This window comes from Eubalaena glacialis, chromosome 5, assembly GCF_028564815.1.
Source record: "Eubalaena glacialis isolate mEubGla1 chromosome 5, mEubGla1.1.hap2.+ XY, whole genome shotgun sequence".
NCBI classification, from domain to species: Eukaryota; Metazoa; Chordata; class Mammalia; order Artiodactyla; family Balaenidae; genus Eubalaena; species Eubalaena glacialis.
The window spans coordinates 74,495,190-74,509,152 of record NC_083720.1 but is presented as its reverse complement, the minus strand read 5'-3'; the positions used below and the strand labels follow the sequence as shown (position 1 = coordinate 74,509,152).

Genomic DNA, 13,963 nt, shown 5'->3' with positions numbered 1-13,963 from the left:
AGCCCGTGAGCCACAACTACTGAGCCCGTGTGCTACAACTACTGAAGCCCGCGCACCTAGAGCCCGTGCTCCACAACAAGGGAAGCCACCGCAATGAGAAGCCCGCGCACTGCAACGAAGAGTAGCCCCCGCTCGCCACAACTAGAGAAAGCCCGCGTGCAGCAACGAAGACCCAACGCGGCCAAAAATAAATAAATAAATAAATTTATTTTTTAAAAAAAAAGAACGTTATCAAACATAATGTTTTGTTGAGAGGGGTTTAGAAGTTCAGGGCTAGAGTTGCATCGCTAGAGATAATTTCAGAGAAGTTGCCTTCTCTACCACTCTCCCTAAAACAAGTTTGAACAAATATTTAAAGAATTTTTATTTGAAGGAACAGCAAATTGTTAGCCTATCTGGTATCTTAACATGTCTTGGTCTAGATCTGTATTCAAAAGGCACTGACTAAATATTATATGTTGAATGAATGAACAGTGGTGAATCATAATAATGTTAGTTTTTAGGGATATTATCTCCACAGTTTTCAGAGATGTTTTTGCTGTTATTTTTTTCTTTGATAGATGTGTTAGTAATCCTAAAAATGAGTACAGAGAGACTAATCCTAATTCTTCCTACTTTGAAGTTTGGAGGAAAACTAAGACCTGCAATGCCCTTTATATAGTATTGAAATCCAGACCATTTGAGCAATTTCTCCAAACTCATACAAGAAGTTCTAGAGATACCAGAGACTGATGTGTGCAGAGACCAGTTGATGAAGATGTCCTATTCTCTGTTCAGGAGACTCATAGCTAATAGCCCATTTTCATTTAAAGATAAAAATAAAACACGAAATAACTAAAGTCTATTATTCTTTCAACTAATGAAGAAAAACACTACCTCTACTTCCTTCTTTCTAGAATGATAAATTCCTTAGCCAAGGTAGTATAAAAATCAATCTGGGGTGATTGTAGTAGGTTCTCTTTCTACCTACAAACTTATCATCGCCTCTTTTATAGGTGACTGTGGACAAAAAAAAACATCAACCATAAGATGATTTTGTGTAAAAATTATTAGACAGATACGTACCGTGCTTAAACTAATACGGCTACGAGGGCAGATGGGACTTAAACTCCTGCTTCGACATCGACTTAGAGATCGCACTGAGTTCCACTAGAAAAAGAGAAAAAGAGAAAGAGAAAAATAGTCAATAGTTTGTGAAAGCCCAGGTGGCTTAAAACAATACTCATATCCCATAGAACGAACAAGAGGTTTTTCTGATATGATTACACTTGCCCGTTACTGGTCGTCAGTATGAGTACACTCATTTGCTATAGCTGCCCAATATTTGATAATAGCTCTAGGGTACTTCTCAAATAAAATCCCATTACAATGAACTTTGGGATATTCAAATTCATGATGCTAGTGGAACTTTGTTTTGATGAGTAAACTGTTAGAAATTACATTCAAGTTTGCAAGTGTTGGAGAACGTAAGCTCCACCTGGTCAGGAATTTGTGTTTGTTTTGTTCATTGCTGAATCCCCAGCACCTAAATACAGTGCTTGGGTCGTAAATAACTATTGAATAAAATGAATTAATGAATAAGTGAGTGAGTGAATCACTACTGTGGCCCACCTACTGTCCAACTAAGTTAATGAACAAAAAGAAAATTTTATTTCCTATAATGAGATTTTACTAGTAAAAGTCTTCTCATCAATTCCCGTCGTTCAACCCTTTCCCAAGTTCTTGCTTTAAGGGTATTTTCTTTGTTTTAGGAGTTTAAGCTTGGGTAAATATTGGTGACATACTTGAGGGGAGAGAAGAAGGAAGTTAAAAGGCAATTGCTATTTGATGGAGAACATAAGAATAGCGGCTATTTCCTCTCCCTCCCTTCCAAATTGCACTGCAGACAGTCTACAACAAGAGTTTCTTAACAGAGGGTAATTGTTGTAAGGGCAAGAAGCACGTTTTATGAGCTCATTCATTGTAGAGCACGTGCGATTGCCAAGTCAACACAACCCAGTTTCTATGGGCTCAACTCTTACAGCACAGAATATTTTCATTGAGATACTTTATGCTACAGTGGGATGTTTAAGCTTAAGTTCTTAAGTTCTTTTAAATACACTACTCTGCTTCTCCACTTCATGTGTGAAAAGCTGCCATGAAGCACTTCCCCTATTCTCCAGGTCAAAGAGAACAGGAACTGAGACCACCCAGGTGGTGGCTTTGCTCTGGACCTGGGAGCTCCTCTCCAGAATTCACTTAACTTCTAGGAAGGGCAGGGTAAAACTCCATAATGGGAACAATACAGAATACCCAAGCACCCGTAGCAACCAGTTCCAACATCCTCTCCCCACCTTAACACACACACTTACACACTTGCATACCTAAGACTCCATTCTGAAGGCTGTCCAATTATTTAACATGTTCATAACATTCTACAGCCAATGTATATAGGAAGCAACCCTCCAGAACTGATTGGCTCCTCTCTCCCCACCTCCTCTGCCCTCTTTTTCTCCACCCCTCCCCTCCCTACACATCATACCAAGGAGAGAAAAACAGGACACATTCATCATATCCCAAAATACAGAACTATCGGTAAAAATTGGGCCAATTGTTTTCTGACAGTTAATCGATCACTTTTAAATGCTTAGAATTGTAGAGGGCCTCCAAAAGTTGAGCTCAAAGGGCTTTGCCCTTATAATAGCATAATATTTCTAAGACAGAGGAGGCAAATAGGACCAGTTCTATCTTGTAAATAAAGCAATAAACAAAGAAACGACTGCCAGGAAATGTTGAAGACTCATGGAAGAATCAAAGAAAAGAATCTGTTCTTTCCCAGCCGGTCCCTTTCCTCTCCTTTGTACGAAATCTTATCAAATAACCCTTTATGAACTTCTTTTATAGAATCTCTGGGTTTATAAATGTTCTCGGACTTGTGAATCAAACACTTGTGATGAATTGTCACTATGCAAGGCCACCGTACAAAAGCCCCTCTCCTGGTGACAGCTTCTCCCTTCATAATGATACAGTCATTCTCCATGATAGCAGGCCATACGTGATAGAAGACCAAGGGAGCCGTGAAATCGGAGTCATAGCTTCGACGGTACCTATTTTAAACACCCAAAAGAACAAGAAAGAGAAGGTAAGCAGTTATGTAACCTAACTGGGAGGGAAGGGAACATCAGTGTAAATTTTCATCTTTTATTCTGCTCACATTTAGATAAATATGGATCCTGATTCTATTATTAAAGAGATAGTTGTGGGCTCCTAGAATAGGAACCAGTGATAACAAGGACCCGACATGGGCTCACTAAAAACAAGTCATGTCATAGAGAACAGACTGGTGGTTGCTGAGGGGGAGGGGTTGTGGGAGGGATGCAGTGGGAGGTTGGGGTTAGTGGATGCAAACTAGCATATTTAGATGGATAAACAACAAGGTCCCACTGTAGAGCACAGAGAACTATATTCAATATCTTATGATAAACCATAATGAAAAAAAATATTTTAGAAAGAATGTATATAGAGATATGCATATGTGTAACTGAATCATTTTGCTGTAGAGCAGAAATTAACACAGCATTGTAGAACTGCAATGTGCTATCACTGCACAATGGAGCCACCCCAACACAATACTGTAAATCAATTATACTTCAATTTTTTTAAACTGACAAAAAAAAAGTCATGTCAGACTAGTCTTGTTCCTTCTCAGGGTTACAAGAATTGTAATTCAGTCAAATGCTAGAGACAGAGACCATCTAAGTCCCACAGGCAACCTATAAGATTTCTCATGCTGGGGACTTCTCTGATGGCGCAGTGGTTAAGAATCTGCCTGCCAATGCAGGGGACACGGGTTCGAGCCCTGGTCCGGGAAGATCTCACACGCCGCGGAGCAGCTAAGCCCGTGCGCCACAACTGCTGAGCCTGCGCTCTAGAGCCCGCGAGCCACAATTACTGAGCCCGCGAGCCACAACTACTGAGCCCACGTGCCGCAACTACTGAAGCCCATGCGCCTAGAGCCCGTGCTCTGCAACAAGAGAAGCCACCTCAATGAGAAGCCTGCGCACCGCAACGAAGAGTAGCCCCTGCTCGCCGCAACTACAGAAAGCCCACGCGTAGCAACGGAGACCCAACGCAGCCAAAAATAAATAAATAAATAAATAGATTTATTTTTTTTTTAATTAAAAACAGAATTACCATATGATCCAGCAATTCCACTTCTAGGTATTTATCCAAAGAAAACTAAACACTAATTTGAAAAGATATATACACCCCCATGTTCATCGCTGCTTTATTTACAATAGCCAAGATGGACATCTAAGTGTTCATTGATGGATTAATGGTTTAAAAAGTTGTGGTATCTATACAATGGGATACTATTTTGCTATTTAAAAAAAAGAGAATGAAATCTTGTCAACTGAGACAACATGGATGGGCCTTGAGGGCATTATGAAATAAGTCAGACAGAGAAAGACAAATACCATACAATCTCACTTACATGTGGAATCTAAAGCAAACAAGCAAACAAAAACCAAGCTCACAGATACAGAAAACAGATTAGTGGTTGCTGGACATGGGGGCAAAATGGGTTAGGGAGGTCCAAAGGTACAAACTTCCAGTTACAAAATAAATGTCATGTAGACGTATAATTGTTAACAATATAGTTAATAATACTGTATTGCAAATTTGAAAGTTGCTTAGAGAATAGATCTTTAAAGTTCTCATTGAAAGAAAAAAAAGTTTTGTAACTATATATGGTGACTGATGGTGATAATCATTTCACAATATATACAAATGTAGAATCATTATGTTGTAGACGTGAAACTAATACAATCGTATGTCAATTATACCTCAATTATACCTTAAATTGTTTAAAAAAATTTTAAACAATAAAAAGCAATACATGTCTGTATTTCTATAGCACTTTTCTTTTTTTTTTAACATCTTTATTGGAGTACAATTGCTTTATAATGGTGTGTTAGTTTCTGCTTTATAACAAAGTGAACCAGCTATACATATACATATATCCCCATATCTCCTCCCTAGCACTTTTCTTTCAAAGAGTTCCAAACAGACTCTAGGTACTCATTAGTTCTCCCCAAGACCAATATGTTCAATGGAAATCATAACATCACCTCTGAAGCATGTTTGACTGAGAAGGAAAATGACCCCAGAAGAGGGCCCTGCCCTGTAGTACAGAGAAGTATATGGCTGGGCCTGAAAATCAGGTAATGTCTGTTGATTTCGCCACCCAGAGTTCTTTTCCCTAAATTGTTCCCAGAGAATACAGACAAGATCATTTATTTATAAAGAATCCCTTAGCTTCTGCTCCTATGTCTCTTACTTGCAATCATTAAAAATTTCTCCATCAGCCCCAAATGCAATATCGAGGGGTGGGTCTAAAGTCTGCATTGCAAAGGCGATGCAACATATCTCATGGATGAAGTTACTGAGGAGGCAAAAGTCAACTTCAGGAGGGAATGAAATCTTGGGATTGACATTCATGGCTCGGATCACATCCTGAAAAACAAAAAGATGGCATCACCTTGTTACCAAACTGTGAAATACACACTGACAATCCTAAGGACGTTATGACTGATGGGAGGGGAAAAGAGCATGTGAGTGAAAACAAGGTAAACTAGAAGAGAAGTGCATGTGCTGAAAGGAGGAAGACTCATTAACAGAGAAGGAGGAAAGATGACAGAGGACAAATGACATACTAAAGGCCAAGAAAGTCTCCAAAAACAAAAAATTAAAGAAAAAACCCTTAGTAGCTTTTATTTATTATTTCCTTATTTTTCTATTCTGGGCAAGTTATATAATCGCCAACACAGGACTCTGACTTGTTCATAATCTATAACAATAACAATTATAATAGCTTGCTCTTATTGAGAGTTTACTCTGTGCCAACTCTTGTGCTAAGCAAATTACCTGCTTCCTTTCATTTAATCCTCTCACAAACTCTATGGGGTCATGACCATTGTTGCTCCCATATTAAGATTAGAAAACTAAAGCGCAGAGAGGTTAAGTAAATGTGCAAGGTCACACAGCTAGTAAGTGGCAGAACCAGGATGCAAATCCATAACTATCTTTCCCAAAATCATTGCTCCTAAGCACTATGGTATTCTATCTTCCAATCTTAAGAGCCTGTCTGAAGAATAGAACTAGAAAGCTCAAAATATTTTCCTCATAATATGTCTAAGAAAGAAAGAGGCAATAATGACTGGTTCTACAAAATACATTGGATGCTCATTCCTGCTCTTCCATTACATAGATGCGATGCTAAGCTGGATGGATTTCTGAGTTGTTAGTATTCATTATAAACAGCAGCAGCAAACCAGTCCCAATAAAAGACCCAACACTTACATTAACACTGCTTTGGGAATCATATAGATCAAGATGACAAATGATATAATCCAAGACAGCATCCTCAAAGTCATTTGACCCTGCATAAGACGGTGTCAGCGATTTCCTCACACGGATCTTGAAGTGTCTGAATGCCACTTTAGCTACATGGAACGCCTCCTGCACATAAAAGTACAGCAAATTTATCTGGTGGGAGGAGGGAGGTAAAGAGGTCCAAAGCAAGGAATGAAGAAAGAATGCCCAACAAAAATTCAACATCATATTGGACTTCTGGTAACTAAACCCAGCGGCCAAAACTACTTTTAACCTGGGAGAAAATACATATCTAAATTTTGGAAAGTACATAAATACATATAAGACTATCCATATTCACTAATTTCAAGACAGTTGACCACTGTTCTGGTAATCCTGATTGCAAGAAGCAGGACAATGCAGGCATTCAAGGAAATAAAATCACCTGTGGTTACATAAATACTTGAAATATGCTAGTTGATGCTCTGATCCCACAGCAATATCATATTACTGGTCAAGAAATAAGAGAAAATTATCAATCTAGTGGTCACGTCATACATAGACACATATCAAGCGTCTGATATGTTTCCTGGCATATATTAATTCAACAAATATTTATTAAATGCCTGTAATATAGCAGGCACGGGGAAAACTCAGTTATGCATGAAAGATATAGCCTCTACAATTACAGAACTTTAACCAACTCAGTACATGATTCTTAATTATATAAATTATATATAAATTAAATAATTCTTAATGATATAAATTATTTTTTCTGTAAAAAGCCAGATAGTAAATATTTTAGGCTTTGCAGGTCACATAATTGTCTCTGGCACTTTTTTTTTTTACAACCCTTTAAAATGTAAAACCATTCTTATATGTTAGCTCTTGGGTGGTATTTCTCTTAGAATTACAGATCAGGGCCAGATACAGCCCAGGGGTCATAGTTTGCTGACTCCTGATATAAATGAATAAATATAGGATAAAGTCCGGTAGATTCTGATAATTCCGCTCTCACACCAATATTTTGTTTTGTTTGTTAATATTTAGCTGTTCTCATTACTGACTCTTAGTATCTCCGTATGGTACCCACAGAATAAACACATTTGCTTTGGATTTTAAGATTATACATGAGCATTTTTTAATCTTGCCATACTCAAGTAGTTAGCAGTTCTAGTAACTACTCTTAGTTAAATAAACAGAAGAGTGAACACAATCACAGCCTTTTGATTTTTCTAAGAAGGGAAGGTAACCAATCAAATGATAGCCCTTAGCAATAATATATCCATTGTGCGTACATATACCCATATTACAATAGAAGATCCAGTGCGAATCAGCTTGGTATATACCCATCTGAGATAGTCCTACATTTATGGATGCTTCAACAAATGTCTGGTCAAAATAGATATTAACGTATATGAATAGTTATTGAGTGTGAAAAATAATTCATCGCAAATATCTGTAATGGAAGGAAGGAAGGGAGGGAGGGAGGGAGGGAGGAGACAGATGGAAACCCACCCTCCTTCAGTGACCTCAGGCCCTACCAGTCTTTTTTAAGCCGTGCTGTTCAGTTTACCCAAGCACTGCCTGGCCGCAGCGCCCTTGGACCGCGGAAGTGCAGCGGCGCGCGCGAGGCTCACGTACCACTGTCGCGATGTAGATGATCCGCTGCACCGTCTCGGCTTTGTCGATGCAGCGCCGCAGCAGGCACTGCGCATCCAGGCGGGTCTGGGAATAGGCGTCGCTGAACCGGGACAGCAGGGCGGCCTTGCGCGCCACGCTGGACAGTTTGGCGCGACTCGGAGACGGGCTCCTGACCTTCGCGACCGCGGTGTTGGGGCTGGTGGACCGGCTGCGGCTGCGGCCGTGACTGCGGCTGCGGCCGTGGCTGCGAGGGTCAGGGCTCGGAGACCGGCTCCTGGCGGTCCTGTTGGTGAGCAAGAATCAGGCAGGGAAGCGCTCTGAATCCCTTCACTCTCTTGTTCCTAGACTCGGCTGCTTCTCTCCCCATAAACCAGAAGCCATGGGAGTAGGGAGAGCAGCTCCCTGTGAGAGGCACTGTGTCTCCATAAGGCCTCAAATAGGACCACAAACAAAAAACAATACTCTATATTTGCCTGGTGCATTAGAATTTATAACACACTGTCACTCACTCAGCGCATCAATTTATCCTTCAAGCAGCCAGGTAAGGTCAGCATTGATTGTTGGCCCTTTTACAGATGAGGAATTTGAGGCTCAGAAATGCTAAGAGGGCTATCCTAGAGTAACACAGCTAGCAAGAGCTAGGGTTAAATAAAAAGTCCGATTTTCAGTATTTCTTACCCCAACCTTGGGCCACTAACACATCACAGAGCTTTCTGGTATAAAATGAGATGAACGCTGATTGAACAATGAGAAAGAAAATCTGTGTTCTCCTTCCATAGCAATGGAACCATTTGCAGTCACTTTCTCCTCTGCAGGTCCTCCATTTTCACCTACAAAATTTGTGCCCTATTTCGGGATGGAGGGGAGGTTATCAAGTGAGCTAATGCATGTGGAAGTACTTGGTGAATCGAAAAGCATTGTATCAGTGAAACGTATATTGCTACCAAGTACAAAGTAAATGATCAGACTAGCTAGTCCAAAGGGAATGGGCCACCAAAAAGGAAGTTTTGTAGAAGGAACTGTGGGGCAAAAGGTAGTACAAAGCAGACTCTCTGAAGGTGGAAAGGGGGGAAAAAAAGCCCTCATTTATAGTGTTTGCCAGTTTCCATGGTGCAACAAATACTCTCACCATAGCCAATTTCAAACTATCAATGTGACGTCACTGAACCCAGAGTTAGGTAGAAATGCACAGAATCAGGTCCCAGAGCTAGTACAAGCTGGCAATCGCACAACACTGATGGAGTGATTCCCCAAAATGAAAGCCTAAGGTGACATTTAGGGGAATGGAGAACAGGGTTAGGGGTGGCTTTGATAGCCTGAATCTGGGCACACTGTGGGGCTGGAGGGGAAGAGGGGAAGTGTTAGAAAGAACAAGGAAAATGTAGAAACTCCAAAGAGAGAAACACTCTACTTTGTCCTCACTTAACACTGTCTGAATGACCTGTCTTAATGTTCTGTCCATCAGTAGAAGGGAATTTCACATTCCCTTACCTACTCATTCCATCAAACAAAGTGAGATGTAAAAAGGCAATACCGTCTAGTAAAATGACTGTTGGTCATCCTGGCGAGAGAACTCCTAGAACTCAGAGAACAGGACCCTTCCCCTATCATGGAACAGTCTTTCAACATGGGTACCGCCTTTTGCATTATAGGCACTCAAATCTGGTACCAAGACAAAGAACCTTCCTTTTGCACGTCTTAGTTTCATTCCTTAAGCTTCAATGTCAGTCCGAAATTAATTAGTGCCCAAGTACTGTCAATCCACGAGGTATTTTCTCTATGGAAGGGTGAAGTTAGAGAAAACAATCCCTCTACAATTCAAAGTTTTCCATATTATTGGGGTTCGCGCTCAGGATGTCATTTTATTTTTCTTTTTTATTTTTCTTTTTTCCTTTTCCAAGCCAGGCTTTTATCACTAACTCAACAAAAGGAGCTTAAATGAAAAGATCTGTGAGACTTTGTCAGACCTTCCTTGGAGTACAGATTTTTCAGCGGACAGAACAGCTATCTCGTCCTTCAGCGTTCGGAGCTGTTTCTCATAATCGCATATCGCTTCTGCCTTCCGCTGGTCTACGCTCCACCCGTCCGCGCCCATCTGCTCCGAGCCCCGCAGCTCCTCTCTCCTACGCTCGGAGCCCCGCTTCTCTGAGCTCCCATGCTCTGAGTGTCTGTGGCGAGATTCCTCCTGGGCTTGAAGAGATTTAAGCCTGAACAGAAAAAAAGGTTTGAAAGAAAAGAGAGAAAGGGAGGGATGGAGGAAACGTAATAAACAGCAATTGGCCTACTTAAGGAGGCTGCTCTATTTAGTGTGCCGTTATTGCCCTGGGAAACTCGGATGGAAATACATAGGATCAAACACAAATTAACAAAGAGCAGAATTGCCAGGGTCAGGGTGCCACTTCATGTCTGCAGCTTGCATGGAAAAAGGCTCCTGAAGAAAAGATAGGCATGCAAATCCTCTAGCCAAAGCAGAGTGGGCAGAGTCATGAAGTCTTTGCAGAGGCAAAGCAGAGACATACTATTCTACGTTGGAGGTTTCACTGCACAAAACTCTGGAAGCCTGTGACCTCCAAAACCTAGTCCAGAAGCTGGTCAGAGATATAATCTATTCTCACTAGCTCTTCTATTCTCTGAACAGATGGAATGTGGGGGAAAACTGCAGTGGAAATTGAATGCCATCCACAATACTAAGCAGAAGTGTGGACCTATGAAAATAATGGACTACTATGGAAAAGAGTAAAGCTGTAGAAATAAAACTGGCATCCTCATTAATACAAAGAGGTATGACCATCATACAAGGGAGCAAAAGCCGTAAGAAGAGAACATGCTGGGATGAAAATAACAGTGATGTAAGAAGAAACGGGAAGGGGTAAGATTAAGAAGGATGTAGAGGGCTTCCCTGGTGGCGCAGTGGTTGAGAATCTGCCTGCCAATGCAGGGGACACGGGTTCGAGCCCTGGTCTGGGAAGATCCCACATGTCGCGGAGCAGCTGGGCCCGTGAGCCACAGCTACTGAGCCTGCGCGTCTGGATCCTGTGCTCCGCAACAAGAGAGGCCGCGACAGTGAGAGACCTGCGCGCCGCGATGAAGAGTGGCCCCCGCTTGCCGCAACTAGAGAAAGCCCTCGCACAGAAACGAAGACCCAACACAGCCAAAAATTAAAATAATAAATAAATTTTAAAAAAGAAAAAGAAGGATGTAGAAAAACTAAAAATGCAATAGCAGAAGTAAAAGCTGCCCTAGAAACAGTAAAGAACAGAATTGCTGAGGAATTGTGCTGAAGGAATTGCTGAGTAATATGATCAAAGAATTTGAGAAGCTGTATCAACTAGGAAATGAGATTAGTGCTCCAAGCTAAAATTTATGGATGTTCCTGAAGAAATCAGAACAATTGGAACATGTATGAAGGCAATAGAAAGGTGTGTATGTGTATGTGTATATATATATATATATATATATATATATATATATATATTTTTTTTTTTTTTTTTTTTTTTTACTGCAACTCCCATTTGCTCTTTTTGGGGGAAAAAAAAATCAAAGTTAAGATTGAAAAAAGTATACCCTTAAAGGATCAGTGTTTATTTTCCCCTTCTAGAAATTTATCTTTAGAGGATAATCTGAAATTTAAACTAAGATTTGCCACAAAAAATTATTTCTAATGCTGAAAATTGGCATCAAAGTATATATTCCATGTTAGGGAAATACCCAAATGAGGAAATATGATGTGCCTATTTAAGACTAAGCTCTGCTTTATTTTTTCTTAGTAATAGAGAAAAATGTTAAATGAAACAATGGGGTCCACAATTGTATACTTACATTTTGTTGTCTTAACTTTATTTTTAATGTACTAATTGGAAGAAATAGCAAATGGTGACAGTAACTGGCTCTGGAATTATGAGGGCTAAGGTTCCTTTCTACTATGTTGTACTTTGAAGATTTTCTATAGTAGGTAAGTATTGTTTTGTAGTAAGAAAAATATATAAACCATTAATAAAAACATTGCTGCCTTTCCTCTTTATGGACAGATTCTTTCATATTATAATGGAGCACCAAAAAAGCTAAATTCAAAGGTTAATCAGCAGCCTGCAATAATCCTGTCATTATTTTTTCTTACTGCTTTCTTAGCTGATTTATTTCCTCCTCTGCAGTCAGAAGGGATATGGCCGATCTGTTCTTGGTTTCTTGAAGAGTCTTTTCAGTTTCAGCCATACTGTAAGAGAAATCAGTAACTAAAGACAGATTTCCCAAAATTGGCAGACTTTCTAAATCAAGGCATAGGTTCTCTTGGGAACTTTTGCCATATGATATAAATTCAATATAAACAACATCAAATTATAAGACATCTGCATTCAATTAGATGATATTACAAATATTATGGCACACTAGTATGCAAAAACATGCTAGCATCTTTCCTCGATGTCAAACACAAAGAAATTACAGAGCTACTACCTCTAAAAGACTATATAATAATTACTGGTATTAGAATGTAAAAGACAAACTTGTTCAGTTTCTCCTTCTCATCCTCCTAATTCATCTGCTCTAATTACACCGAATCCCCAGGTTGCCTCTCTCTATAAAATCTCCATTTTTCTGTAATATACTAATACCTATTCTTATTACTTTGCACTGTAGAGCTGCATTTGACTTAATTTTCCCAGATTTACTAAATATAGGAAAATTATTTGCCCACCTATAAAAAAGTCCTCCATGATTACACTCAACTACCAAGTACTTCGTGTCTTCCTGCCTCTGACTTCCACCACTAATTGAGCACAGTTTTCCTGAGTTTTCAACCTAGCTTAGTCCTTGTTAGTTTCAAGGACTCTCCTCGTTGTAGACAAATCATAATAAATCATACTATTTCTTTAGGAAGTGAGAATGTGATGGATGCCATTGGATGAAGACCAATGGTTCTCAATGAGGTTGTCCTAGTACAGTGAGAGACTGTGGATTGGCAAAGGTTTTTGGACTTCTCTGACCTTGCATCCCTGGAACACCCAGTATCTTTCATCACAGTAGTTCTGAAGCTAAGAGATTGCAACTGCTATCCAAACTCACACCAGTCTTCCTCCCTACACTTGGATGGAAGCATGGAAGGTCAAACACTGGCCTCCCCTATACAGTGAGGCAGATTGAGAAATAATGGGACAGCAGGATCCCTATCAAGTCCGCACTGATCCGATGAGACAAAGCAGGAGGTGGTGTGAGTTTCCCCAAATTCCATCTCATCCCCTTCTCCTCTAACAAACGCCCACTCATCCAATGAGTACCTCTCCAAAGGCCACACCTGACTCTCAAGCAAAGTTTGTCTTCCCTTCTCCTGAGCTCCTCCAACACTTGTTCACATCTGTAATCTCATTACAAACACACTGTGAACTACTTGAAGGCAAAGATTTTATTTTATTCATCTCTTTATCCCCAGCTCCTAAAACAGTACCTGTCATATAGATTTTTTTAAAAAACTGAAAAACTGAATGAATGAATGAAATGTCTGAAGTCTAAAATAGAACCAGAGGAGCAATAACTTCACAATAGGGATGCTGGCGATTGTAAAGAAATTGCTGTGATTTAATTTCACTGTGAATATGTTATAGATTTTTTAAAGTATATATGGGAAAATGAACATTTTTATCAAGAGAAAACTGGAAAATTAAAAGAAGAAAATAGATCAAGAAAGGAAGAAGAGTATGAACAGTAATCGGGTTTTTTTCTCTCAAGACATGGCATACATGTGTGAGCACATATATATACAAGCAAATACATATGCCAACTTGGCCCCCTTGGATGATACACAGAGAGAAGAAAGGAGATACCTTCATGTGACAAGCATTGTTTTAAGCAGGCTAACATATTTATTTTTTGTTATGGATTTATTCATTCATTGAGCAAGTTATTGAGAATTTACTATGTGCCAGGTACAATGCCAGATGCTGGAGATACAAGTGTCAGAATAGCGATACAG

At 39.8% G+C, this 13,963-nt stretch overlaps 1 protein-coding gene across 1 annotated transcript in view; it reads right to left on the bottom strand.

The window, feature by feature from the left end:
• Positions 1-13,963, bottom strand: part of SPATA18 (spermatogenesis associated 18) — a 168,704-nt gene that overhangs the window by 136,141 nt on the left and 18,600 nt on the right. Inside the window, exons 5-11 of the mRNA XM_061191004.1 lie at positions 12,116-12,211; positions 9,966-10,205; positions 7,999-8,281; positions 6,343-6,501; positions 5,321-5,496; positions 2,963-3,086; positions 1,066-1,149 (exon numbers count right to left, since the gene is read on the bottom strand). Of these exons, the coding sequence (XP_061046987.1) occupies positions 1,066-1,149; positions 2,963-3,086; positions 5,321-5,496; positions 6,343-6,501; positions 7,999-8,281; positions 9,966-10,205; positions 12,116-12,211 (1,162 nt within the window). The remainder of the gene's footprint in view (positions 1-1,065; positions 1,150-2,962; positions 3,087-5,320; positions 5,497-6,342; positions 6,502-7,998; positions 8,282-9,965; positions 10,206-12,115; positions 12,212-13,963) is intronic.